We start from the raw sequence: 26,582 nt of genomic DNA, 5'->3' as shown, positions 1-26,582 counted from the left end.
CTTTAAGGTTTTACTACTTACGTATAAAATACTACACGGTCTAGCTCCATCCTATCTTGCCGATTGTATTGTACCATATGTCCCGGCAAGAAATCTGCGTTCAAAGGACTCCAGGTTATTAGTGATTCCCAAAGCCCAAAAAAAGTCTCTGGGCTATAGAGCGTTTTCATTTCGGGCTCCAGTACTCTGGAATGCCCTCCCGGTAAAAGTTCGAGATGCCACCTCAGTAGAAGCATTTAAGTCTCACCTTAAAACTCATTTGTTTACTCTAGCCTTTAAATAGACTCCCTTTTTAGACCAGTTGATCTGCCGTTTCTTTTCTTTTTGTCCTATGTCCCACTCTCCCTTGTGGAGGGGGTCCGGTCCGATCCAGTGGCCATGTACTGCTCGCCTGTGTATCGGCTGGGGACATCTCAGCGCTGCTGATCCGCCTCCGCTTGGGATGGTTTCCTGCTGGCTCCGCTGTGAACGGGACTCTCGCTGCTGTGTTGGATCCGCTTTGGACTGGACTCTTGCGACTGTGTTGGATCCATTATGGATTGAACTTTCACAGTATCATGTTAGACCCGCTCGACATCCATTGCTTTCCTCCTCTCCAAGGTTCTCATAGTCATCATTGTCACCGACGTCCCACTGGGTGTGAGTTTTCCTTGCCCTTATGTGGGCCTACCGAGGATGTCGTAGTGGTTTGTGCAGCCCTTTGAGACACTAGTGATTTAGGGCTATATAAGTAAACATTGATTGATTGATTGATTGATTGATTGATTGATTGATTGATTGATTGATTGAAGAAGTAATGGAAAACATTAAATATTTGTCTCCTTAACCTCTTAAGGCCCAAGCTGTTTGTTTACATGCTTTTTTATTTCTCTTTGCTATTTGGGTTTATTGGACCCTAATTAGAATAAAAACAAGGAGTCATCTTTTGATATGATGTACTTAGTCCATAAGTACACAAACGTGTACTTCATGTTTAGCGACATGCCAATTCTTATTTTTACACAATTTTTTACAAATTCCATTGTATTTCATACTCTTCTGACACCACCAGATGGCAGTATAAGTGTCCACATAAGTGGCCATAAGACCTCAATTCAGTAGTGTACACAATTGTGGAAATAAGAGCTAAAAGGTGCTGTCCACGCATGTGGCCACTAGAGGTTGTGGACACTGGCCTAAACTGTTGGCCCCAATATAAATTACACTTCTCACACAGAGCAGGCGTCATAAAATGTGTTCCAAGCCAAGGAAACCCAAACTGATAGAGAGAAGGAGCACAAACCCCCTAATAATATAAAGCATATTGTATGAAATTATGATGTCGTTTTACATTATACGTACCAAAGGTACCTTGTTATTGTGCAAGACTACCGTAGCAATTTGTTTATTGAGCTGGCAAATATAGAGTTAATTGCTAGTTGACAAAGAATGTGCTAATCACAAGCTGACAACTAGGGCGTTAATCGCTAGCCAACAACTACAGTGCTAATCGCTAGCTGACAACTACTTGCTGACAAATAACACCCCAGTCGTTAGCTGGTTGGTGACTAGTACGCTAATCAGTATCTGAAAACCATCGTGCTGATCGTTAGCCTGAAACTACAGTGCTAATTGCTAGCTGGGAACTAACACACCAATCTAAAGCTGACAACTAGTGTGCTAATGGCTATCTACAACTAACGCGCCAATCACTAGCTGGTGACTTGACTGCTCATCGCTAGCTGGCAACTAGAGTGCTAATCGCTAGCTGACAACTAGGGCGTTAATCACTGTATGAAAACTAGAGCGTTAATCTGTAGCTGGTGACAAGGGTGTTTATCGCTAGCTTGCCACTACAGTGCTAATCGCTAGTTGACAACTAGCATGCTAATCGATAAAAAACATTAAAGCAGAACAATTGCAGAGGGATGTATGAAAGACCGTATTTTAAAACAACATCTACCAAAAATGGCACGGCCCCTGCAGTACCTTTGTGAACTCCCTGGGGGTTGAAGACATCTGCACTAAAGCATAAAAATAAGTCAAACATATTTGAATTTTGTTTTTCACTATTGATGCATGTTTATAGAGCCCCTTTTCGTATTCCCCTCGTTGTTTCCCCTTTATGGGGCCTCCCTCCTCACTTATCAATTATGCATCAGCCTTGACGAAAAGAAAGTATCAAGTTTACCAGCAGGTCAACAAAAGTTAAAGAGTTCCGAAAAGTCAAAAAGAGGATGGAGTGAAAGTAGTGAATCTACTTGCGCTGCCTGCCGCCAAATCTAAAAATAGAAAAGTGTTGTGTTTTGCCCTTTTTTGATTGGCTATCTTTAATCTTTTCTTTTTGTCTCAGTGTATTTCATCTGCAATTTTTTGACAGTTTGTTTGTTTTGTTTCTCTAGTGCAGTGATTTGCAACAACTGTCCCACAGCAAATGATTGTGCGGTGTGAATCATCAGATGAACCAAATTAACCTAAAAGGGACATTTGATGAATATAAATGTTGTTACAATGTTGGATATTTGTGTTAATTAATGCCAAAGTGTCAAATCATAAGGTTCCTGCATTTGGGCGTAAGCTTGCAGGTAGTTCTGGAAGCCCTTGTTTGGAAGATTTTTTGAGAGTTTTCACACGATTAGCTACACGGTTATGTCATAGTGAGGTGGACGTACTTGTGTGGTCATATTTGGACAGGGTGTGATGGCCAACCTCCTCCCACTCAGATGAACCAACTCAGCTGCAGACTGTCCCCGCTGGTAGTTGTTATAATTTCTCCCGCCTGCTCTAAGTCTTTAAAATAAATACCATGAAATAAATACTTCCGTGTTTGCTTTTTTATAGGTGATTCCATTGCCTGAAATGTACAGTTTAGCAAACCAGCCACAATAATATGCATTCCGGGGGCCAGAGCACCTGACACTGAAGCTAATTTTAGGAAGCTGACTCGTAACAGGCCTGAACAATAACGACAGGCTGACCGCACCACTAGCCTCGTGAACATAGTTGTTACTGTCGGCTCCCATGACACCAGGATGAAACAATCAGAGATTACAAAGAAGAACATAGCTAGTACTTGTAATCTCGCCAGAAAGATGTCTCAGCATCGAGTACTTGTCTCGGCCCCACACCGCGAGAGGCAATGATGAGAGATATAGCAGATCAGTCTCGTCTGTCAGTCGTAGCTGGCTACTTTTTGTCGAGAACAGCGGTGTAACTTTAGTGATAATTGGTCCTCTTTCTGGGTAAAGCCAAGCCTGTTGAGTATCCGGTAAGGCTCCATCACTCTTTCTAGAATTATAGATCGCTCTTTGAGCCTCACTTGACTACCTACACTAGAACAGGCTTGGACACAAGCAACAAGAGAGCATGGTAGCCTAGGCATCTGCATTTGCATTGCATTTCCCTGGTTTGTACACAATGTCGTAGTCATAAGCGCTCAGGGTCACAGCCCATCTTTGCACTCTTGGCGATTCTATGTAAGGAATAGGCTTATTTGTGTTGAACAGGGAGATCAATGGCTTATGATCTGTGTAAATGGTGAAAACTAGACCATACAATTATTTGTAGAATTTCTTAATGCCAAACATTACGGCTCAGCTTTCTTTGTCGAGTTGGGAATACCTCTTTTCCGCAGGTGATAGTGAGAGTGAAATGAACCCCAGCTGTCTTTCACTACCATTATCCATCCTGTGTGACAATACGGCTCCAACACCGTGTAGTGACGTATCACATGAGAGCAGTAACTTTCAGTCGGCAGAGTAGTGAATTAACACACAGGCTGAGTTTAGCAGCATCTTTGATTTTTGAAATGCGACCTCTTGTTTCTCTTGCCATTGCCAGTTGACATTGTGCCTCAAGAGCTCACGTAGGAGTGCCAACAGAGTTGCCAGGTTGGGCAGGAACTTGTTGTAATAGTTCAACAACCCCAAGTACGCTTTCAGTTCATTTACATTTGTAGTAGTGTGAGTCCCCATTATGGCTTTGACTTTGTTTTGTACTGGGTGGAGCCCCTGTGGATTCACTCTGTGCCCTTAGTACTCCACTTCATGTTGCATAAGCACATTTACTCATTTTCAGACAGAGCCCAGCTTCATCCAAACTGTAATATGAAAAAACACAAAATTGGTCTGATAAATAAAAGCATTTCAAGCACACACACACATGCACAAGTGGAAATGGAGAAGCCATAAGTGGGGAGAACAGCTTCCTGCATCCACTTGGCGAAAGATGAGAAATGCTTGTGGACACCCACTCAGTTAACAGCTTTTCCAAAATTATCATTTTGAATAAATATCTTACATTACTATGCAACACCTCTGCAATCTACCCTGGGGATTTCTTCATAATTGACTGTTTATTTGTACTATGTTGAACACATGGGAACTGTGATTAAAAAAAATACCATGAATAGTTGTTTTATTTTGGGACATTAATTGGTGGGAAATTGCTTGGAAGTCTTTCCACACAGGAAATTAAAAGTGAACTGACCATTAACCTTGCATTAATTCCTGCAGGATGACAGGACTATGGGTTGTTTAGATGAGGTTGTCCCTCGTGTGATAAACAAATCTAACTTGCTGGTGATTTAAACGCACTATTAATTGAAGTCTACTGACCAGAGGCAGAAACCCTGACTTGAACTTACTGGTATACATGGTCCGGTCACAGGGTTTGATATACTTTTGTTAGGGATCTTGTTACCATTATCCATTCATAGCATTAGAGATTATGCCATTACATTGATTTAGAAGGGGGGGGGAAAACTCTTCAAGGGAGACGTGACAAACACATGTCAAACATTAATTAGAAAATAAAGTAAGCAAAATTTTAGAAAGAAAATAAAAGATTAAGAGGAAAGTATTTGAAAAATGTAATTCAGGTATAGTTTATTTTAATGTTTAAACAAACACCGCTGTTTACACCACACATTACAACTCACATATTGGAAGATTAAAACAATGGATTTAGATTAAATTGAAATTAAAATTGTGCTTCTAATAAATATTAGATACGCTTAAAACAATATACATGAAGATGAACATGAACATAACTCTTAAAACGTGGTCTTAACTTGGTCTTTGCCGCCATCTAGTGTCAAATTTGCATAGCTGCAGTAGATACATTGTTGAGCTTTTGAAGGCACTGCAATCCACATGACTGCATTTTGTTCGTTCAACACAAAAACAAAAAATCAAACCTTAAAATTGGAATAAAAGGCATTAAATTAAAATGTGACATGATTAAAATAAAACAAAAAACTGAGTCAAAACTAGCGGTGGGTGATACTGTGCAACAATATCAACATACAAGAATCAAATAACATGTTTTTTTTGTCATTACATGTACAAGGAAATCCAAAGCAGCAGAATACAAAACAAGTTGAGGAAAAAAAATGTCAAAAATAATGCAATTACATTAAAAAAAAAGAATGATAGTTTGTGTGGGTTATTGCACAACTATCCATCCATCCATCCATTTTCCACCCATCATTTAAACTGCTAATAGTTGGCCTCCACAGACCACTTCCATTACGTAACTTTGTTGTGCATTCGGGTTGAGTGACGTAACCGCTGACTGAGACATGAAAGGCCACCTTCATACACAGTGGAACATGACGACGTCACGTGATTTGCCCCCGGTGTGACTCATACGTATACAGAGCAGCTGGCTTTCATACACAGATGCGTCGTCGATGAGACTGTCGTTACACCGCATTGTTTATTTGATGGTTTTTTTTCCAACCATGCATCTCGCGATTTGGATCGGAACCGACGAGCTTAGTTGATTGCTAATTGAAGTGACGTCATCACATCGAGATGGCTGCCGAAATGTGTCCTCAGGAGACCATCCCCATTTTCATTGACAAAAATGGTGTCATGGAGAGGCCGCAAAGGTATATTGTTTTATCTATCATTCCACTCATGGGAAAAATAGATCATATAGCATAATTTTTCTGAAGCCCCCCTAATAACAGGCATTCAGTTTATTTTTAACTTTTTCTGTAATGATTCTAAAAATAATTAAACGTAATTGCACAAAAGTTCAATCCTAAGTATGTTTAAGCATGGACTTAGGTATACTTAATACGGTAAAGGTGCCAAAACCAAGTCAATATTAGAAAGTATTGTAAAAACAAATGTTATATTTACTAATATTTGTAGATATTTTTATACATCGTATATAATTCATAGGGCTTCACGGTGGCAGAGGGGTTCAATCCCAGGCTCGGGATCTTTCTGTGTGGAGTTTGCATGTTCTCCCCGTGAATGCTTGGGTTCCCTCCGGGTACTCCGGCTTCCTCCCACTTCCAAAGACATGCACCTGGGGATAGGTTGATTGGCAACACTAAATTGGCCGTAGTGTGTGAATGTGAGTGTGAATGTTGTCTGTCTATATGTGCGATGAGGTTGCGACTTGTCCAGGGTGTACACCGCCTTCCGCCCAATTGTAGCTGAGATAGGCCCCAGCGCCCCCCGCGACCCAAATAGGGAATAAGCGGTAGAAAATGGATGGATGGATATAATTTATATTCTATTTCTATGATATAGTATGATGAGCGCCAAACACGTTCCCTGGCCACACTCTTTTTGACACCATTGGTTTATATTGACAGATTATCCATCTTTCCATGTCATCACTATCCATGTACCCTAATTATCCTCATTAGGGTCGCGTTTAAGCTGCAGCCAATCCCAGCCCACTTCATGCGAGAGGCAGGATACACCATAGACAAAAGCTATTCAATTGGTGGTCCAGGGTACACTCCAGCCCGGGAAAGACCACATACCGGCCTTTGATTTCCGTTCAAAACTTGGGAACCCTGCGGTATAAACTTGTGATTTACATACAGTCGTGGTCAAAAGTTTACATACACTTAGTATCAAAATTTTACATACAGTTGTAAAGAACATAATGTCATGACTGTCTTGAGTTTCCAATAATTTCTACAACTCTGTTTTTTTGTGAGTCATTGGAGCACGTACTTGTTGGACACAAAACATTCATGAAGTTTGGTTCTTTTATGTAGTTCTTTTAAGTATACATACAGCAATGTTAATATTTGGTTACATGTCCCTTGGCAAGTTTCACTGCAATAAGGCGCTTTTGGTAGCCTTCCACAAGCTTCTGGCAAGCTTCTGGTTGAATTTTTGAACCTGCAGTAGTTTTAGGAGTTCCATGGACATCGTAGACTGTCAAGAGTTAAATCGGGGTCCTAAGCAGAATTTGATTTGGAAACTCCAACTTACAAAATTGTGTTCACACTTTTGTTTATATGAATCAATTGTTAGACTGTTTTAATCAAACTTTAAGTTGATGCATGTTTTGTCCTAAAACTTATTCACGGGAAATGGAAATGTTAACATAATCAAAGCATGATTAAGCAAGCCTTCCAGACACAATTGCGATCAGGAATCAAAACCAGTACAATAGAACCTCAACTTCACCATCTGTGACTGGGCTCTTAACTCAAACCCTTATATCTCAAATGAACCTTTCCCATTTAAATTAATTGTTATCAGTTTATTTGGTGCTTACCCCACCCAAATCAGCACTTTTTTTTATCATGAAACACACCATTTTAAAAGAAAAAACAAACTTCTGAAAAAGAAATCTTTGTTTTAAAAACAATCCGATAGTATGTACTATTGACAACTGTGTTATGTATCGTAATGATAATGTACCCGGGAGAGCGGAATGCCATGTTTACTTCTTCCAGACGCTTCTCCATCAAACACACTATCAGCAGCTGTTCCATATTTTCATTGATAAATGTCAACTGTTTCGATATTATTTAAACAGTCTTGGCTGGCATTAGGCTCATTGTGCCTCAGTATGATGCAGCCTAGCAGTGATACGCTCAAATTGCTTCACCAAGTTGGCGACACGCGGGGTCATCGTTTTAGTTGATTTCTCATCCGCTTCTGCTTGTCAGCTCTGTCTTTCACACTCACTTTCGTCCTTCTCATGGTTGGATGATCTCTAGCTATAAGCTATTGCTAGCGAGTAAGACCAGATGTATTGTCTCGGATCTTATTGAGTTCACTGTGATATTGTTATGCTGACTAATGGTGGAGAAACTTGTAACTAGCTAAGAGACAGCTCCTAATGTTGTACCACTTTTAAAGTTGGGGCACTCTTGAGTTGAGGTACCAGTGTACCATTTTCTTACAAGACAAACACTAATGCTGTGTGCCATGGGGCCGGTGAAACAGTGCCCTTTAAAACGGGAACCCCCACCAATGGAGGGGCCCTGCATATAGGGAGAGGCTATTCTGTAAATAGATTATCAAATCAATCAAGTAAAATGTAGTACTACTTGTGGTTTACTATATTCTGTCTACAACATATTGTGGATTCAAACACACTCCCACATGTATCCATGAAAATATGGAAAAGCTGATGATGGTGTGTTTGACGGAAAATCAGATAGAAGGAAATACTGAAGTCTGTACATTTATTAATACATAACTCGGTGGTTCCCAACCTTTTTTCAGTGATGTACCCCCTGTGAAATTGTTTTTAATTCAAGCACCCCCTAATCAGATCAAAGCATTTTTGGTTGAAAAAAAGAGATAAAGAAGTAAAATACAGCACTATGTCATCAGTTTCTGATTTATTAAATTGTATAACAGTGCAAAATATTGGTCATTTGTAGTGGTCTTTCTTGAACTATTTGGAAAAAAAGATAAAAATAACTATAAACTTGTTGAAAAATAAACAAGTAATTCAATTATAAATAAAGATTTCTACACATAGAAGTAATCATCAACTGAAAGTGCCCTCTTTGGGGATTGTAATAGAGATCCATCTGGATTCATGAACTTAATTCTAAACATTTCTTCACAAAAAAATAAATCTTTAACATCAATATTTATGAAACATGTCCACAAAAAATTTAGCTGTCAACACTGAATATTGCATTGTTGCATTAATTTCACAGTTTATGAACTTACAATTATATTTTGTTGAAGTATTATTCAATAAATATATTTATAAATAATTTTTTAATTGTTGCTATTTTTAGAATATATTTTTTTTAATTCTCACGTACCCCTTGGCATACCTTCAAGTAACCCCAGGGGTACATGAACCCCCATTTTATAACCACTGACATAACTTAATGAAACTACCGTATTTTTTTCACTATATTCAAAAATTCTTATCTCAAGGTTTTTTTTTTCTTTTTAAAAGACATCCATCCATCCATTTTCTACCGCTTATTTCCTTCGGGATCACGAGGGGCACTGAAGCCTATCTCAGCTACAATCGGGCGGATGGCGGTGTACATCCTGGACAAGTCGCCACCTCATCACAGGGCCTTTTTAAAAGACATATAACATGTCAAAATATGTTGTGTTTGGGGTGGGCAAACTTGAAGTAATGTCACTGGGAATTGTTGATTTGAGATACAAGTGTTTTGAGTTTAGAGCTCGGTCACAGAAACAAGTAAGCTCAAAAATTGATGTTCTACTGTATTTTGATCCACATCTTATGTGCAACTAGTGGTTGTTTCCTTGATTAAAAATAAAACAGTTAAAAACGAGCCAGTCTTCTGAACAGTTCTTTGAAAGTAATGGCACCTAAAGATCCTGCTCCCTTTAAAGCGCTAATAAATCCCTTCTCTGTGACTCGTCTCTAGTCGTCCTGGTGATGCATGTACCTGCAAAAGCGTCTTCCAGCTGGATATAACTCTATAATGACACTTTTTCTATTTTAACCACACTTATGTCATGTGTGATGTTAAGAGTTATGTTTAGTACAACCATTTGTCATGTTTCAGGATGGGACCGACAATAGTTGAGTTGCAGCATTCGGACAATTATGTGAAAAAGCACTCGAAAGACCCCAAGCTGCCTGAGAGTGAGTGAATTTTTGCTGAGCACTTGTTGTTGAGTACTTCTAGCCGTATTCACTGCCACTTTGTCTTGCAGTCAAACAGCATGTCAGGAATGTTTATTGTACCTGCACAAAGCCAATGCTCGCAGCTGGGACTTTTCTGCTGCCTGCTGGCCTCCCTGCAAAGAGGATGTTTACAGCCACGCCAAAGGTGTCCAAACCGCCCTTGTGTATTGTTGACACCAACAAGGGACACAAGGAGTACCATAACAAGTTTTCAGGACTTGTCCCTGTTTACGTTAAAAAAAAGGTAGTTATTTGACAGCGAAGATGTTTTGCACTGGATTTCTTTTTATTGATACAATGAGTAGTTTTTTTATTTTCTTTATTGTAGGATTATGGAGTGATACCAGCTTATTTGCTGCGCCGCAAAGGACACATTACAAAGTCTCTTCAGTCCAATACAGAAGGCAAACAGGAGGAGTCCGAAATAGAAATAGAAATAGAAAATCTTACGGACGAGGAGTGTCGCGAAATCATTGAGGTATTTCATTACTCACCTCACCAGGCATTCTTGGTTACATCTTGTGATTGTAATGATTAATACAAAAACTTGCACACCGTGAGAGGTGTACTGAAACATGCTCATGTTGACAACTAGGGTTGTACCGAAATGATAATTATTGACCGAAACCGAAAATGAGAAAATCAAGACCAAATAACTAAACAAATAAATTGTATATATATATATATATACATATATATATATACATATATATATATATATATATATATGTATATATATATATAAATTATCCCAATTATTATTATCATTGCGTTTACAGCTATGATTGTGTACTAACCTCATTAAAAATCAAAGCATTGGAATTGCACAAATTATTTTTTATCCTGCAAAGAATGAAAATAATCATAAAATTATGAAAATATGTATTTACAACTGGTATTCCAACAATACATGGATAGGCCAAATACTGAATGGAAAAACAGACGGCATCGACATGCATCAAAGAAGTCAACAGGAACCATAGTGTGGGTTTTTCTATTGCAGCGAAACTAGACAGTCATTGGATATGTTGGTGTCAGTCAAATAGGGATTCAGTCATCATCCAAACATGCTCAGTGTCCAGATTAGATGAGGCCAAGCCCACTTTTCATAAACTCCCAGAGGTCGCTGAGCGTCCGACAAACCTGAGCAATGACTGTCTAGTTTCGCTGGAACCACCACCCGCTGAGCCTTCCTCAAGCTTCATTCTGTTGATCCGAGTTGATTAGGAGACTTAACTAATCCTTTCAGGATTGTAGCAACATTTTATTAAAGATTGCACTCCTGTTTTGACACTCTTGACTTCTGTCGCTATACAATGTGCTCGACTAGCAGCGAGTGCTAATCGAGCACTTACAGACGGTTGTGCTTGCTCACCCTACAGCCTCAACTGTGTTCTCCCTCCTTTAAAGACCAATTGTCGTCACTGCCATCTTGATTTTTCCTTTTACAGATCGCTGTCTGACAGGATGCTTCTTGCTTACATCAGCACAACATCGTGTTTCGGTGATCAAACACTTTTTGCCTGAAAAAAGCGTTATTGGGTTTCGGAAAAAAAATTCAGGGGCTAAAATGTGCGTGCATCACCATTCTCAACCCATCTGTAGAGCAACTCAAGTCGACATCGACATTCAGGGTCTTTTGTCAACATACAATTCAAGACCTAAGTTAGTGATTTCCATGAAAATTGCTGCCTCCAGATTAACCTTCACCTTTCCAGGCCTTCCCACCTTATCTATTGTCCTTGCTTTGTCCTTTACCACCATTTTATTCGTCTCTGAAATTATACCCTTGCTCCAATTTGGTTTACTTGCTGGAAGAAAGGCTTCCTCTTCCCAACTGGACATGCCCCATGATGTTATTGTACTTCAGGGGTTACAGGGTTACGTACCATGCTGCAACACATCAGATCGGGGTGTCCATTTTGATACAGTTACCAGAGGTGGTGCAGCATTACTGATGATTTGATATCTGGAGTGCTTCAACGTCATCTAGAGCACTTGTATTCTTCAGTGAGGCTTGTGATAGACAGTTGTACCTCAAATTAAATCATGGTTTGCTCCCATCTCTCCACAGTTGTCATTGGGAACTCATAGATAGTGAATGATCACATTACATGATGGAGTAGTCCAAATTTCAGGCACCAGAGCTTAAGCTTCCCTGGCAGTAGGGTTTGGCTTTGGCCCTGAGACATACGTTGACCATCTGCCAAGGCCCTTGACAGGTTGCTCAGACTGGGTCGTCGCCAATGCAGAATTAAAAATCTTTAAGCTTTCCTTTGATTATTGAGATGCTTCGTAACTTGTTTGGCTTAATTTTCACATGTGCTCTCTTGATGTTCTGCAGTTTTACATGTAGCGCCTGGTCAGACGGATGGGCTATGTTAACCATGTATGCTTTGATAGGTGAAAGGCAAATCCCATTCTTAGTTTGCTCACCCGCCATCACCCTTTTTAAAGACCTGATGATGACCTCCACAGCCATTGTGAAGGCCAAGGATGAGATTATGCAGCCAAGTAAAGGCCTACTTCAAAAAAGGATTTCCCTAGAGTAGTTATGGATGATGGATCGTGGAAGTTTAAGGATCTCCAGACGAGGTTGTGGGGAACTGCTCCTAAGGCAAAGTCAAGGAAAGTTTGCTGCTCGGATCTGGTGCCAGATATATGCTCTAAGCATCCAGAGAATGCTGACCTTCTGTACGGATGCATTGACGTACTTATTCTTCTCCAGGAAAGAGGACAGCATCTTTGCAATAATGGGCAAAAAGATTTTCCCCTAAATGTTGAGAAGGCAGATTGATTGGAATTGACTGACATTTGCTGCATCCTAAATTTGGAAATTAGCACACTTGCAGTGCCTCAGAACATCTGGTGCATTCTTTTAAAGTTTATACAGCACTCCATTCAGCCCAGCGGCTGCTGTGTATCTTGCTCACCGGACGATTTTCTCTACTTCTTTTTATTTAGAAGGGCCAATATATGGGGCGGTTTAGCTCGGTTGGTAGAGTGGCCGTGCCAGCAACTTGGGGGTTGCAGGTTCGATTCCCGCTTCCGCCATCCTAGTCACTGCCGTTGTGTCCTTGGGCAAGACACTTTACCCACCTGCTCCCAGTGCCACCCACACTGGTTTGAATGTAACTTAGATATTGGGTGTCACTATGTAAAGCGCTTTGAGTCACTAGAGAAAAAGCGCTATATAAATATAATTCACTTCAATTCACAATCTCCAAGTGCAATTTAGTATGTTGAATTAGTGGAAAGTCATGTGGATAACTAGCTTACCAGGTCATGGTGGACCTGTTCTTTCTGATGCTGTGCCAACTCTGGCTTGTGTCCCGTCCCTGTGCTTAAATCACCCGAATTGATTGGTCGTTATTTAGAAGTACCTGTCAATGTAAGGCCCAATTTCTTTGAAATGTGGTCTTTACCAGGCCACATGTGGACACCTAAAAGTGAATGCTGCTGTGACTACCTCATGTGCCGTATTCTTGCTCATATTAATGTCGGTTTCTCCGTGTGTAGCCGTATTGTCAGTTGTCAAGCCATCATGTGCCCCATTATTTTCTGTCACGACCTCTTGGAGGATAGAAATGTTACTACGACCCTCATACAATTTCCTCATGGCCACAAGCAGGGAAAGGGAGACACCCTGCCAGCCATGTCTCCTATCAAAATGTATGTGTTCTCCTCAGTCCGAAGAATTCATTTAATTCAGGTATCCATGACGGTTTCTCTGATCTTGGGCACATGCAGCACCTTGGTGTGCAACTATGTGTGATTTTAAAATGCATACTTTACAGTTATATCCTATTATATACTACAATGAGTGCATGTGGAAATATAATGCTAGCAATGTGTGTAGTTAGCATTGAAAACTTTAAATTCCTTCAAATTACTGTTGAGAACTTGATACTGTTTATTTATCTGTTAAAAAAATGCTTCTGGTCATTGTCACTTATTTGCCTTGGCACTGACAACTCTTCTTTTTTATTTTCATTCCTGCCACAAACTTTTCCAACTCCTCTTCTAGCTCTGTACACGTGTTCCTGTGTACTTACTACTTTTACGAGGTAGTAGAGGGAGCCTGTTGATTAGATTGAGCACTGCTGCCCCCCAGCCCTGGGCTTGTGTATCGTTCTAACATGAATACTAGAGTGTAGACACAAATAATGAATATCTATCCTGCCTCATCGTTTATGTTGCACATAGCTCTTTAATCACTGACTATGGACTCACGATGTGCTTCTTTTTTGTACGCAAGTTAATACAGCAAATGGTTATTTTGGTCAATACTTTCTCAATGTATTACACTGTCATAATTCATTGTTTTTTCCGCAATCCAAGGACCTGAAGAAGAAGTGCTCAAGGCTGAACACAGCCTACCAGCGCCTCCCATTTGTCATAGACACTCCATCATTGAAGACCCGTAAGACGCGACTGGAGGGTGATATGCAGCAGCTGGAGAATGACCTCAAACTCCTTGAAACATTGGTGTCCAACAAGTAAAAGGTGTGCCAGCAATTTTAACTTCAAAAGAAGCACATCAAAGTCAATCAGAGGCGGTCTTAATTTGTGTGGGATATCATCCTCTCATCGAGGCCCCAAAAGATGAACGATTGATGTTACTAAACACATTGTTTGATATGATGTCACTCATTGTTCAAATGTGCTGTTTATGTCCTCACCTTTACTTTTCACCTCAACCTTTAAACAATCTAAATCTGATTTTGACTGAGGAGAAAGACGTAGGATATATACAAGTTTATTATAACTGATTAGAAAATGCTTTGCTAAGCAAATAAAGTTTTCTTCTTTTAAATGTGCTTATTGTTAGACCTCTTTATTCTATTCTTCATCTAGCTGTGACATTTTAAACCATTTTTAGTATCCAAAGTTATGGGAACAGTTTAAGGAAGGTCCCTTTCCCAGCACAAAACAAGTCATGCTTGAATGAGAGATGTGCAAAGAATAACCTTAGAGACCTAATTCCAACTGTGTTATAGGCCTACGATAGTGATTAGCAATCACTGTACCCGGGTACGTTTGTATGACTTGAAATATCATCAGGCGTGTCACGGAAAACTATCAATTTTCAGTTAATTAGTCTAAAAAATGTTTATTTATTACAAATAATGTATATTTGTTGCTATTTTATAATGTTGACATTGTTCATAATGGAGTGTATATCAGTGCTCTATGGCGACAGGCAGAACAATTAAAAATGTGCTTCCGCGAGAAAGCAGTGTCGTATCAGTACTCTTTGTTTATATTCACACAAATTTAGAGACTTTTTGGTTTGTTTTTGGAATATATTTTAAATACATTATGTAGTGCTTGAAAACTTAAGGATTATGTACTTAGACACAGAAGGAATTTGAAGTAAAAAATCCCAAGGATTTGAAAGAGCCAATAGTAATTTTTGCTTAACTTCACTTATTTTGCACTATTAACTTGATTCTTGCAAAAACAATTAGTACATCATATTTACATTTACATCATACATTATATATATATATATATATATATATATATATATATATATATATATATATATATATATATATATATATGTATATGTATATATATATATATGTGTGTATATATATATATAAACGTTTATTTTTATAGCCCTAAATCACAAGAGTCTCAAAGGGCTGCACAGACCACAACGTCATCCTCGGTAGAGCCCACATAAGGGTAAGGAAAAATTCACCCCAGTGGGACGTTGACAACGATGACTATGAGAAACCTTGGAGAGGACCGCATATGTGGGCAACCCCCCCCCCCCCCCCCATATACATACATACATATATTTATATATATATATATATATTTTTTTTTTTTTATATACTGTATATAAATGAAATAATGATATATTTAATTATTGCAGAGTAACATAGTAGTTCTAATTTTAGAATTTTTTTATGATTTAAAAAAAGTATTTTAAAAGGTTTCGAAAAATTTAAAAAAAAGTATGATTGTGATATTTTGTAGATGTATTACTTTGTTACATTTCTGACACATTTAACAATGTTGCTGACAATATACTATATCAATTCTAACTATAAAAGTTAGTTATCGATAATGATCCACTATCCCTTATGCCTATCAGGTCAATAACAATATGCAACAATTTATTTTGTAATTTACTTTCTAAATGTCATATATTTTGTTGAATTGATGCAACTGCAAGTGTATCAAGTGGACATAAAATGACTTATTTATGTTGATATGACTATATAATGCTTAATAATATATAATATAGGATAATATAATAGAATTTGACAAAATGCACAAAATGAATTGATTTCTTTATTTCCTATTATTCAAAACAGTCGTTTGGCTAAATGCTTATTTAGTCATAATTTTGTCCCCATGCCGTATATATATATATATATATATATATATATATATATATATATATATATATATATATATATATATATATATATATAATGTATATATATATGTATATGTGTATGTATGTGTGTCTATATATAAACATACACACATATATATATACACACAATCGTACCCCTTGATTTCTTTTAGCAATGTATAAGGGGCATAGACAGTGTGTGTGTATATATATATATATATGTATATGGCCTGGGGACAAATGACTAAATAAGGATTTGCTCAAAAAATTGTTTTGAATATAAGTAAATAATTTCATTTTGTGCATTTTGTCAAATGCATTTAGATATATTTTTTCTTTTTTTTTTTAAGAAAATATTTGTCCTTTCCTTTATTATGAGTCCATGATTTTGGGCGGGGACAAAGTCGGTATTAGCAATATTGGCCATGTATTCACCAAAGTCTGCAGTAGGCCAGCCCAAACGGGAACACTCTTTAAGTTATGACTGATTTCAATGCATACGCGGATATGGACACCTAAAACAACGCAGTGACGCCGAGGTGCAAGAACATCTACAGTATCTTTTATACACAGAGACCGATATCGACGTTCTGACTGTGTGGTGCGTTCACTGGGCGGTGACGTGTACGTGCAGCACGGATGTCACCTTTATACACAGCAAAAAAAGATTGACGTCGTAAGTGGCAACATGCCCGTGGGTTTAACACACAGCTTTGCATTTGCATCGGCGAATCATGCATTACTCAACAATATTTGGATCGGCACCCATAAGTTTTGACCCTATGACACACCTGACTGGCTGTCAATGATCAATTGGGCAAGATGGCTGGAGAACTGTACCCGCAAGAGTCCATTCATAATTTCATTGAAAAGAAAGTCATCATCGAGCGGCCAGAAAGGTAATAGTAATGTAATATGGACGAGTTATATTCAGAGATAGTACTTCCCTCGTTTGCACACACAACAACACTTCTTCATTACACACCAAGCACCTTCGTGGCGCGTTCATGAACATGGGAACTGTGCCTCTCAACCTTAACGCCATCAGTTGGTTACAATATAACGTCCATCCATCAATCCATTTATACCGCTTGTCCCTCTCAGGATTGTGGTGGGTGGGAGGAGCCCATCCCTGCAACCTGGTTTAATATTGATTGATTGATAATATTATCACTTTACAAAGTCTGACTATATATATTTTAAGATATTGTAGTTACATTCCTGTCGTAAATTATGGTTAGGGTATTAGTTTATTTTGAACATGTAAACATTTACTACTTTTCGTAAAAAAAATAGGAAAGAGCAAATTGTATTTCTTTTTACCTCTTTTCTGTTTCATAGTAATTTGTAACACATTGTGTTTGTTCACTTCCTATGTGTGCAAGCACAAACAAACAGTGGTGTGCCGTCAGGGCCAGCAAGGCCTTCTCTGCTGGCCTAACATAACCAGAAATCATGATCATAATTAAAGATGAAAAATATATATATTTACTTTCCCTAAATATCTAAACACATTCATATTCTCTTCATGTCAGATTATGCTCCTAACAGTGCTGTTGTTTTTAGTTTTAGTTTGTATCCAATCAGAATTCAGCTAGCTTATGTTGCCATGCTCTACGAAACATGGCAGACGCCTTCAGAATCAACAATGCAGGCGTCCGTGCACTGTACGTGAACGGGGACATACAGTTGATAGACAGTTGCGATAGCCAATCAGATCACGAGTTGTCAGTAAGGCCTTCTAGCTGGCCTCAAGTTGAACGTGTCTTTTCATTAGATACTCATTGAGACCGTGAGCTGATACATTTGATAAATAATAAATGGGTTGTACTTGTATAGCGCTTTTCTACCTTCAAGGTACTCAAAGCGCTTTGACACTACTTCCACATTTACCCATTCACACACACATTCACACACTGATGGAGGGAGCTGCCATGCAAGGCGTGAACCAGCACCCATCAAGAGCAAGGGTGAAGTGTCTTGCTCAGGACACAACGGACGTGACGAGGTTGGTACTAGGTGGGGATTGAACCAGGGACCCTCGGGTTGCGCACGGCCACTCTCCCACTGCGCCACGCATTCATTTGATTGACAGTTGTGATAGCCAATCAGATGACAAGTTGTTGACAGTAGCTGTTCTGTTACCACTAAAGGTTGTAAACTCTTGTCAAAGTTTGTCATGCTTGTCATTTAATTAACATTGTTACATGTATATTTGTCGCCATCCTGTGGTCAGGTCAATTAATATATCTTTGAGAAGTGTGTACTTTGGATCAAACTTTATTGACCGGAAGTTGCATAAGCCAAGCAGAGAAATGTACAGTATATCTTTTAATTGTTGATGTGTTTTAATGTATTTTGAATGCGCCAGAAAATAACCCATTGATGTGATTCAGTGCTCAGTAGGGTGGAAATGTGTTCCTGTACGGTATTTCTCCAGCAATGATCATGTGGTGACATCAATTATGGTATTTTGAGAGGTAATCAAATGAACGAATGATAGGAAAAATTCCAAAAAGTCCAGTTCCCCTTTATCTGTTTTTGCTGCAAATTCTTTACAAAATTATCAAAAATCCATTTTAGTAATACATCTGCATTTTTCAAATTGGGAGTGTCATTTCCCAGCAGGCACAAGACGTTAAAACAATGTTGAGTACTTGTTGAATTAGGTGCTGGCATTGTGCAACTCAAACCTAACGTTGGAACAGCATGCGTTTTGACAATGTTTAATCAATGTTTGGTTCTGAACCACGGTGACACAGGGTTAGTGCATGTGCCTCACAATACGAAGGTCCTGAGTAGTCCTGTTTCCAATTCCGGGCTCGGGATCTGTCTGTGTGGAGTTTGCATGTTCTCCCCGTGACTGGGGGTTCTCCGGCTTCCTCCCACTGCCAAAAACATGCACATGGGGATAGGTTGATTGGCAGCACTAGATTAGCCCTAGTGTGTGAATGCGAGTGTGAATGTTGTCTGTCTATCTGTGTTGGCCCTGCAATGAGGTGGCGACTTGTCAAGGGTGTACACCGCCTTCCGCCCGAATACAGCTAAGAAAGGCTCCAGAAACCCCCGTGACCCCGAATGGGACAAGCGGTAGAAAATGGATGGAAGGATGGGTTCTGACGTTGAGTTGATCATTGAATTTTGGTCTTTTACCAACCAATATTGTACAACACAAATACAACATTGAAACAGCATGCTTTTTGACGACGTGTATTCAATGTCAGGTTGAGACGTTGATTTGACTATTGATATTTGGTAATTTCTCAACCAACAACGTGGCTCCAACGTTAGACAACAACGTTGTCTCAATTTACAATACAACTATTTTGCAACATTGTTTAGAAGTCAGTTTTAAAAAACATGTATGTTTAATCAATGGTGCATCAATGTTTTGTGCTTGCTGGGTTAAACGGTTCAATTGCCACTCACACCAGCAGGATGGCTGCTCCATGAAGTGCTCCACAAAAAAACATTAATTTACTCAAAATAAGGAAAACTGTCACACCATAGTTATTACTTTAGACTTACTTTGGCTTTTTCTCTGCTTTTTTAAGTTTCTGTCTTGTGCTCTTATTTTGGTATATTCACTTCCTCAAAGCCGTGCACAGGTTGCCACACCTGCTGCCTGATTGGCAACCGGGTCTAACTTGCTACCGCGGTTGCCAATAGGTTCATTTTCATTTGCTCTGCCTGTCGTATGCTTTATGCTATGCTATGTTTTTTGTCTTGCATTTTGCCACGCCTAATATTAAACTAAGACGTTCCATGACTCTTGCATTTATTTTAGTATTCGCCTTCTTAGCTCTGTGTTCTCTACTTTCTTGTGAGTGTATTTCTTTTGTTTAAAAAATATCATTTTACTCGCCATCTCCCATCTTTCTTGTCTGCTGTATCTTGGGGTCACATCGTTGAAGCTGCCTTGCATGCATCCACGCTTCTAACACCAGACAGAAAAAAGATCTGTTTTTGCATCTTCATTTGCTTTAACATTTAAGGACACTGTAATGTGTACAGTAATATTTGTAAGGTTACTGTACATTTTGAATACAGCTTTTTACTGTCATACTATTTAAATGCTTTGAATCCTGGTAATTTTTCCAGTGCAACATTTCATTGAATGAGCATATTTAAGACTACAAATGGTCATTTATTTAACTTTTAATTTGACATCTATTGAAAGTTTTGAAAGTGAGAAGGTGAAAATGTTTCCGTTTTTTGCAGCTATAAAAGTTGTTTCATTAATAACAGTGTACTTTTTCCTAAGGTATGTGTCCAAGTTCAGGCCGGTAGTTATAGAAGAATGCAGGCCAACAAATTACATGAAAACAATGGGGCCAACCAGAGTGGATGTGCCAATCCCAACTAATTACCTAAAAAAGCACTCAAAAGAACCTCAACTACCTGAGAGTGAGTGTACCTTTGCATTGATTTGATCTTGGAGAAACCACCACCACGCTCAACTTTTAACTGTATTCCTCAGTAAAACAACATGTCCGGATTAATTGCACCTGTACCACCAAAAAACCAGCCGTCCCTTCTGGGCCATTTCTACCACCTGTTAGCATCCCAATCAAGAGGAAGACAACCACGCCGAAGGGCACCAAACAGTCTCCATGTGTTGTTGACACGAACAAAGGACATAAGGAAATTCATAATAGAAACTCGGGACTTGTCCCTGTGTACATAAGGAAGAAGGTATTTTCCTGAGATGCTCCAGAAAATGCTGATTGAAATTTTATAAAACTTTGAATACAACAGATAAAGATGAGCAGTTTTTGATTACTTCATTGGGAAAGTCCTGCTCTTTTGCAGCTCATAAACTAATATTTGTTGTTGCAGGATTATGGAGAGGTGCCAAATTATTTGATGCGACGTAAAGCAAAGCATCAAAAGGCGCTGGAGGAATACAACATTAATTTAAAGAAGCAGGAAGAACACGAAACTATGAAATACCTTTCAGACAAGGAGTGTCAAGCCATCATCGAGGTACTGAAACACAAAGTTGCACAATAACAATGTATTTTTGTTTCTCTACCTCATTTACAGATAATCCTTTAGATTAGTTAGTGCGATACCATTTAAAATATTGCTGTTTCACCACATCACTGATTTTTTAAAGCATATTCTAAATATTTTTTGTCTAAAAATGGCTAAATGCAATGTGAACGGGGCCATAAAAAGCGCTAGAAAGACTAGAATAATCCACATAAAGACATGTCACTTAATTGCTGCAAACGCTCATAACCACCACCTTTCATCATAGAAAGCATTAGAAAGAATAAAATAATTTAGAATAATTCACAAAGTAAAAAAACATGTCACTAAATTATTGCGATCACCGTCTTTCGTAACAAGCATTAGAAAGACTCTACTTGTTAATAAAATTACACATTTTAAATTACACAAATTGTTTTTATCATTAATTTATCAATAAAGATTAGGTGCTTTATTGATACACATTATTTCCAGGCTTTCGCCGGCCACCTAAAATTGATGTTATGGGTCAGATCTGGCCGCCGAGCCCTGCGTTAACTGCCTTTGCATTGAGCCCATTCCTCACATTTTATGTGCACCATCACTTTGCAATGAGATATCATAGAAACTTTTCTGAATTTGTGCATTATTTGTGTCCAAATTCTCTTTTTGTGGACTTAATATCATGTATGGTATTTAGAACTAGGGGTGTCAAATTATTGCAGTAATTGCGATTAATTAATTGCAGTAAAATTTGGCATATTAAGTTTTTAACCGTGTTAATATAATTTTTAATTCGTAATGTCACTGTCACTGTATGCCTGCAAGTTGTCTTGCCCTCGTCTTGTGCTTAACTGAAAGCAACAACGCTAGCCACGCAGCACAAAGATCCAATGTAGCCGTGGCGAAAAAGAGGGGTCACTTTGTCCCAACTTGATGTAGATGTTGGCGACTTTAAATTGTGGGGATAGAATCAATTATTAATATAATATATCTAACATTATATGTAAAATATTCATAATCAATGTGAATATTTCCAATTTGGGTATTTTTTTAGCATTAGATGGTGTTATATTATATATACATTCTATTACACAACAAGCTTTGGAGAAATAGTGTCACTTTCGGGCGGGTTTTTGACCCACATTACACTGACTTTACACTTTTATAACACATGTGTACATTATATGTACAATAATGTGTAGATTATATTAAAAAAAAACAATTTATTTAATTTAAATATGGAAATTTATTTTTTTTATATTTTCTCTTAAACCACTAATGGTAAAATATACTAGTACTGTGATTGTTGGGTGTGTTTCATTTATTTGATGTTTAAAGTGGAGAAAAACAACTAATACTTAACCCTCGGGAAAAAAAATATGTATAAACAAGGACCTCATAATTTATTTTAGTAAATAAAACAGACTTTGTCACGATCGGCCTTTGCCGGAGTAGGACCCCAATGCAGAGAAGAAAGAAGAAATATAATAACAAAAGGCACAAAATGTGTGAAGAAACTGAAAAAGCACCAATAGGTGTTGAGAGGAACAAACACTACACGGCAGAGCTGGAACACAGTCACAGTAATAAGGAGCGTGAATGAGGTCAGAGTAGAGGAGATGAACCCTGCGAGAAGGGTGAAGTGTCAGTAATCAACTGGCGCTGAGTGAATGCACTGGAGAGCTTAAGTGGTCAGTTAGGAAATGGGTATCAGGTGTGCGTGAAGGTGACGCCGCCTCAAAGCCCGATAACCGATACTGCAACACCAAGCAGAGAGGCGGTCACAGAGCTGCCAGATTATGACACTATGTCTGTTCAAGTCTGTTAAAAACAAGATATGATTTTTATAAAGCTACTTTATAATAACGTAATTAATTTAAATAAAAATAATAATTTCAGCTTGTGTTTAATCTTTTTAATGAGCAATTTTTTTAATCGCTTGGAAGCAAAAATTTGTAAAACAGGACATTTTCTGAACTGATGAAACAGATTACATGACATATACTAAATATTTAGTGTCCCACTTTGGCAGATAGACTCACATTCAATGTATTATTATTTCATTATTTTTTATTCTGCTTATTATTTAACCCAGGACCTAAAGAAGAAATACAATGAGCTGAATGTTGAGTACCAGCGCCTCCCTTTTATAATTGACACCCCATCAATGAAAACACGCAAAGTACGCTTGGAGGTGGAAATGAAGCAGCTGGAAGACGACATTAAACTCCTTGACAGGTTGGAGTCCATTTGCAAAAACCAGTAGCCAAGGTGTCTTCCATACATGGCATCTATTGAACTTAAGTTGGGGACAATTCCAATGTTGACATTTTGAAATGGTGTGATGGGAAATTGCTGTATGATTGGTGTCAGAGTTCTATTCTGTCCTATATCAGCGATCAAATGTTTGTTACATCTTAACAGATGGGTGTTACATTTCTTAATGTTGTTCCTACAGATACTATAGAGGACATATGTCTCCCAGGCAGATTTACTTAAAAAAAGGTTTTTTTACATTCTGCGAAATGTGGCCTTTGCAAAGTATTTTTTTCTACTGTTCCTGGTTTTTAGGAAGCTGTCGTAAGGTTGTTATACAATTCAGCACTAAAACTTGAAAAGCACATATTGCTAATGTTTAAAAGGCCTCGAACTTCACACTTGATTGTCAAGACAATTCCTGGGATTGATCTCAACAAAATGGCATAGTTGAGTAAGCCAGTTGTATTTTTGTGAATAGAATTGTATTATATTTTTCCATGTGTGTAAAGAGCTACAATTGTGATTGTAACTTGTCAATATGTAACAGTCATGTGTGTCTTGTGTTTTATTGCAAAGTAGCAATAAAACAGTATTTTTGCTCCTTTTTATTCCAAACCTATATAACGCACACAACCATTCAATAGTAGTATGGATTCTATCCACCATTAATTATTTAGATTTTTTTAAACATTAATTGTTGAATCGTTTTTATCATTTACAAATGCATAAAATGAATTGAAATGAAAGATGGGGTGGGACTCAAATTGAATACATGCAGTCATCTCAATTTAAGAGTGCCCAAAGTTTTTTTCAAAACATTTAGTTATTAGGTTTTAGACACATTAATTGACAAAAAATGCCAAAAGTGCATCAAATGCTGTGTGTGCCACAGCATGTAAAAAAAAAGAAATAGATACAAATAGAATCAGATAATTAAAGAAAAAGGAAACCACAGAAATATATCAACATAAAACCACAGACACCTGCATTCCGGAATGGCCCCATAGAGACTACAAAAAATTTGTGAAGTGTGGACCAGTCTGAAACAGATTTCAGGAAGAGGTGGAAGTGGTCACCAGGATTTTGGTTAGGTTTGGTTCACCCAGTAAGCCTAATAGTTAGGGGGAAAAGCAAATATATAAATGAAGTATAGGAGTGGGCAATACAGCAAAGTTTGGTATGGAGCAGGTATTAAATAAGTAGCCAGTATTGCAGATACCGATACTTTTTACTTGAAACTTGTCCAAACTATGGAACATGATCATAATCAAAATGCAATTAAGGCAAACAAAACAATGAAAACATTAAGAATATAATGCAATAACATAAAACAATATAATATCTATAACATTATCGGGCACTTATTTGGCATTGTTGGTGTGACACCAGGATGCAGACAACATGCAGGCACAATAATAATTTGCACACAAAGATCAACACCTGTCCAGAGAAACAGCAGGCATTAGAAGTATGCCAATCAGGTATAGATGAGGGAGGAAATGCGGAGGCCAGAGAAGAAGTGGCAGGAAATGGAAGCGCGCAGGAAGTGAAAACGAGAACTGAAATGGAAATACCAAGCACAGGAAAATGATAAACAAGTCCATTCTGTCATGGAGTATCATTGTAAAATAATACAAATATTATCCTTTATTGCATGAATGTGTTTGTTTGAGCAAAATAAAGCTGTGTTAGACAAGAGCAAATTTGCTTTAAATCCAACCCTCTTGTCTTTTTCCTCTCAATTCCTTCCTGTATCCAAACCTCAAGGACTTACTGCATTTTCCCACAAGTGTCTAAAGAATGTATCAATACGACACTGCAATATAACAAGAACATCCATCCGTTTTCTACCTGGAGCCTATCAGCTACATTCGGGCAGAGGGCGGCGTACACCCTGGACAAGTCCCCACCTCATCGCAGACAACATGAACACCACAACAAAAACATTTGAAGTTATTGCGACTTGTCCAGGGTGTACCCCGCCTTACGCCCGAATGCAGCTGAGACAGGCTCCAGATTGATTTATTGATTGAAACTTTTATTAGTAGATTTCACAGTACCACTAAATGGTAACACTTGAATAAGTTGTTCAACTATTTGAGTCGGGGTCCACGTAAATCAATTCATGGTAGCACCCCCCGTGACTCCAAATAGGACAAGCGGTATAAAATGGATGGAAAATTATTGCAACTTTTCCAGGGTGTACCCCGCCTTACGCCTGAATGCAGCTGAGATATGCTCCAGATTGATTGATTGAAACTTTTATTAGTAGATTGCATAGTACAGTATATATTCCGTACAAATGACCACTAAATGGTACGTAACACCCGAATATGTTTTTCAACTTGCTTAAATCGGGGTCCACGTTAATCAATTCATGTTAGCACCCCCTGCGACCCCAAAAGGGACAAGCGGTAGAAAAATGGACGGATGGATGGATGAATGGAAAATTGCAACTTGTCCAGGGTGTACTCCGCCTTACGCCCGATTGCAGCTGAGATAGGCTCCTGATTGATTGAAACTTTTATAAGTAGATTGCACATTACAGTACATATTCTGTAAAATATTGATTGATTGAAACTTCCATCCATCCATTTTCTAGTGCTTATTCCCTTTAGGGTTTCGGGGGGTGCTGGTGCCTATCTCGGCCTCAATCGGGCAGAAGGCGGTGTACACCCTGGACAAGTTGCCACCTCATCGCAGTTGATTGAAACTTTTATTAATTTATTGCACAGTACAGTACATATTCCGTACAATTGACCACTAAATGGTAACACCCGAATAAGTTTTTTAACTTGCTTAAGTCGGGGTCCACATTAATCAATTCATGCTAGCACCCCCTGTGACCCCAAAAGGGACAAGTGGTAGTAAATGGATGGAAAATTATTGACCTCACCACGCTAGTATCGATCAGACAAAGATACTACCCATGATATCGATAGTACCGATGGATCCGCGTACCCCTAGTGTCAAGTGCAACTTCCAGGTACTGACGGTATGGCATATTGTCGTATTTGTGTGAAGCGAGAACGGATGTATAATGTATATGAACGCACTTATGTACTAAAAATGCTACAGAAACCAGTAT

The 26,582-nt window shown here is 38.4% G+C and overlaps 2 protein-coding genes across 3 annotated transcripts; both read left to right on the top strand.

Moving 5' to 3' along the window:
- Positions 1–5,585: 5,585 nt before the first annotated feature.
- On the top strand, positions 5,586–14,925 carry LOC133550561 (enkurin-like). Of its 2 annotated transcripts, XM_061896520.1 has the most exons (5): positions 5,586–5,872; positions 9,761–9,840; positions 9,912–10,126; positions 10,211–10,360; positions 14,224–14,925. In XM_061896520.1, exons 1-5 carry the CDS (start codon positions 5,796–5,798, stop codon positions 14,383–14,385), a joined length of 684 nt encoding a protein of 227 aa, XP_061752504.1. In that variant the 5' UTR covers positions 5,586–5,795; the 3' UTR covers positions 14,386–14,925. The 2 variants fall into 2 exon arrangements, with proteins under 2 accessions (XP_061752504.1, XP_061752505.1); XM_061896521.1 differs by lacking the exon at positions 10,211–10,360.
- A 1,752-nt stretch (positions 14,926–16,677) lies between these two features.
- On the top strand, positions 16,678–25,182 carry LOC133550560 (enkurin-like). The gene is made up of 5 exons (XM_061896519.1): positions 16,678–17,157; positions 20,523–20,665; positions 20,739–20,953; positions 21,098–21,244; positions 23,331–25,182. The coding sequence occupies exons 1-5, from the start codon at positions 17,081–17,083 to the stop codon at positions 23,499–23,501; spliced, it is 753 nt and encodes a 250-aa protein (XP_061752503.1). The 5' UTR covers positions 16,678–17,080; the 3' UTR covers positions 23,502–25,182.
- The last annotated feature ends 1,400 nt before the right edge of the window (positions 25,183–26,582 follow it).

Source organism: Nerophis ophidion, linkage group LG04, assembly GCF_033978795.1.
Source record: "Nerophis ophidion isolate RoL-2023_Sa linkage group LG04, RoL_Noph_v1.0, whole genome shotgun sequence".
NCBI lineage: Eukaryota > Metazoa > Chordata > Actinopteri > Syngnathiformes > Syngnathidae > Nerophis > Nerophis ophidion.
The sequence above is the reverse complement of the archived record's forward strand: the minus strand, read 5'-3'. Positions and strand labels throughout refer to the sequence as shown.

Coding starts and splice junctions, on each gene's coding strand:
- LOC133550561 (XM_061896520.1), top strand. CDS start 5,796: ATGGCTGCCGAAATGTGTCCTCAGGAGACCATCCCCATTTTCATTGAC. Junction 10,127..10,210: donor CTGTTTACGTTAAAAAAAAG/GTAGTTATTTGA, acceptor TCTTTATTGTAG/GATTATGGAGTGATACCAGC. Junction 10,361..14,223: donor AGTGTCGCGAAATCATTGAG/GTATTTCATTAC, acceptor CCGCAATCCAAG/GACCTGAAGAAGAAGTGCTC.
- LOC133550560 (XM_061896519.1), top strand. CDS start 17,081: ATGGCTGGAGAACTGTACCCGCAAGAGTCCATTCATAATTTCATTGAA. Junction 17,158..20,522: donor ATCATCGAGCGGCCAGAAAG/GTAATAGTAATG, acceptor CTTTTTCCTAAG/GTATGTGTCCAAGTTCAGGC. Junction 20,954..21,097: donor CTGTGTACATAAGGAAGAAG/GTATTTTCCTGA, acceptor TTGTTGTTGCAG/GATTATGGAGAGGTGCCAAA.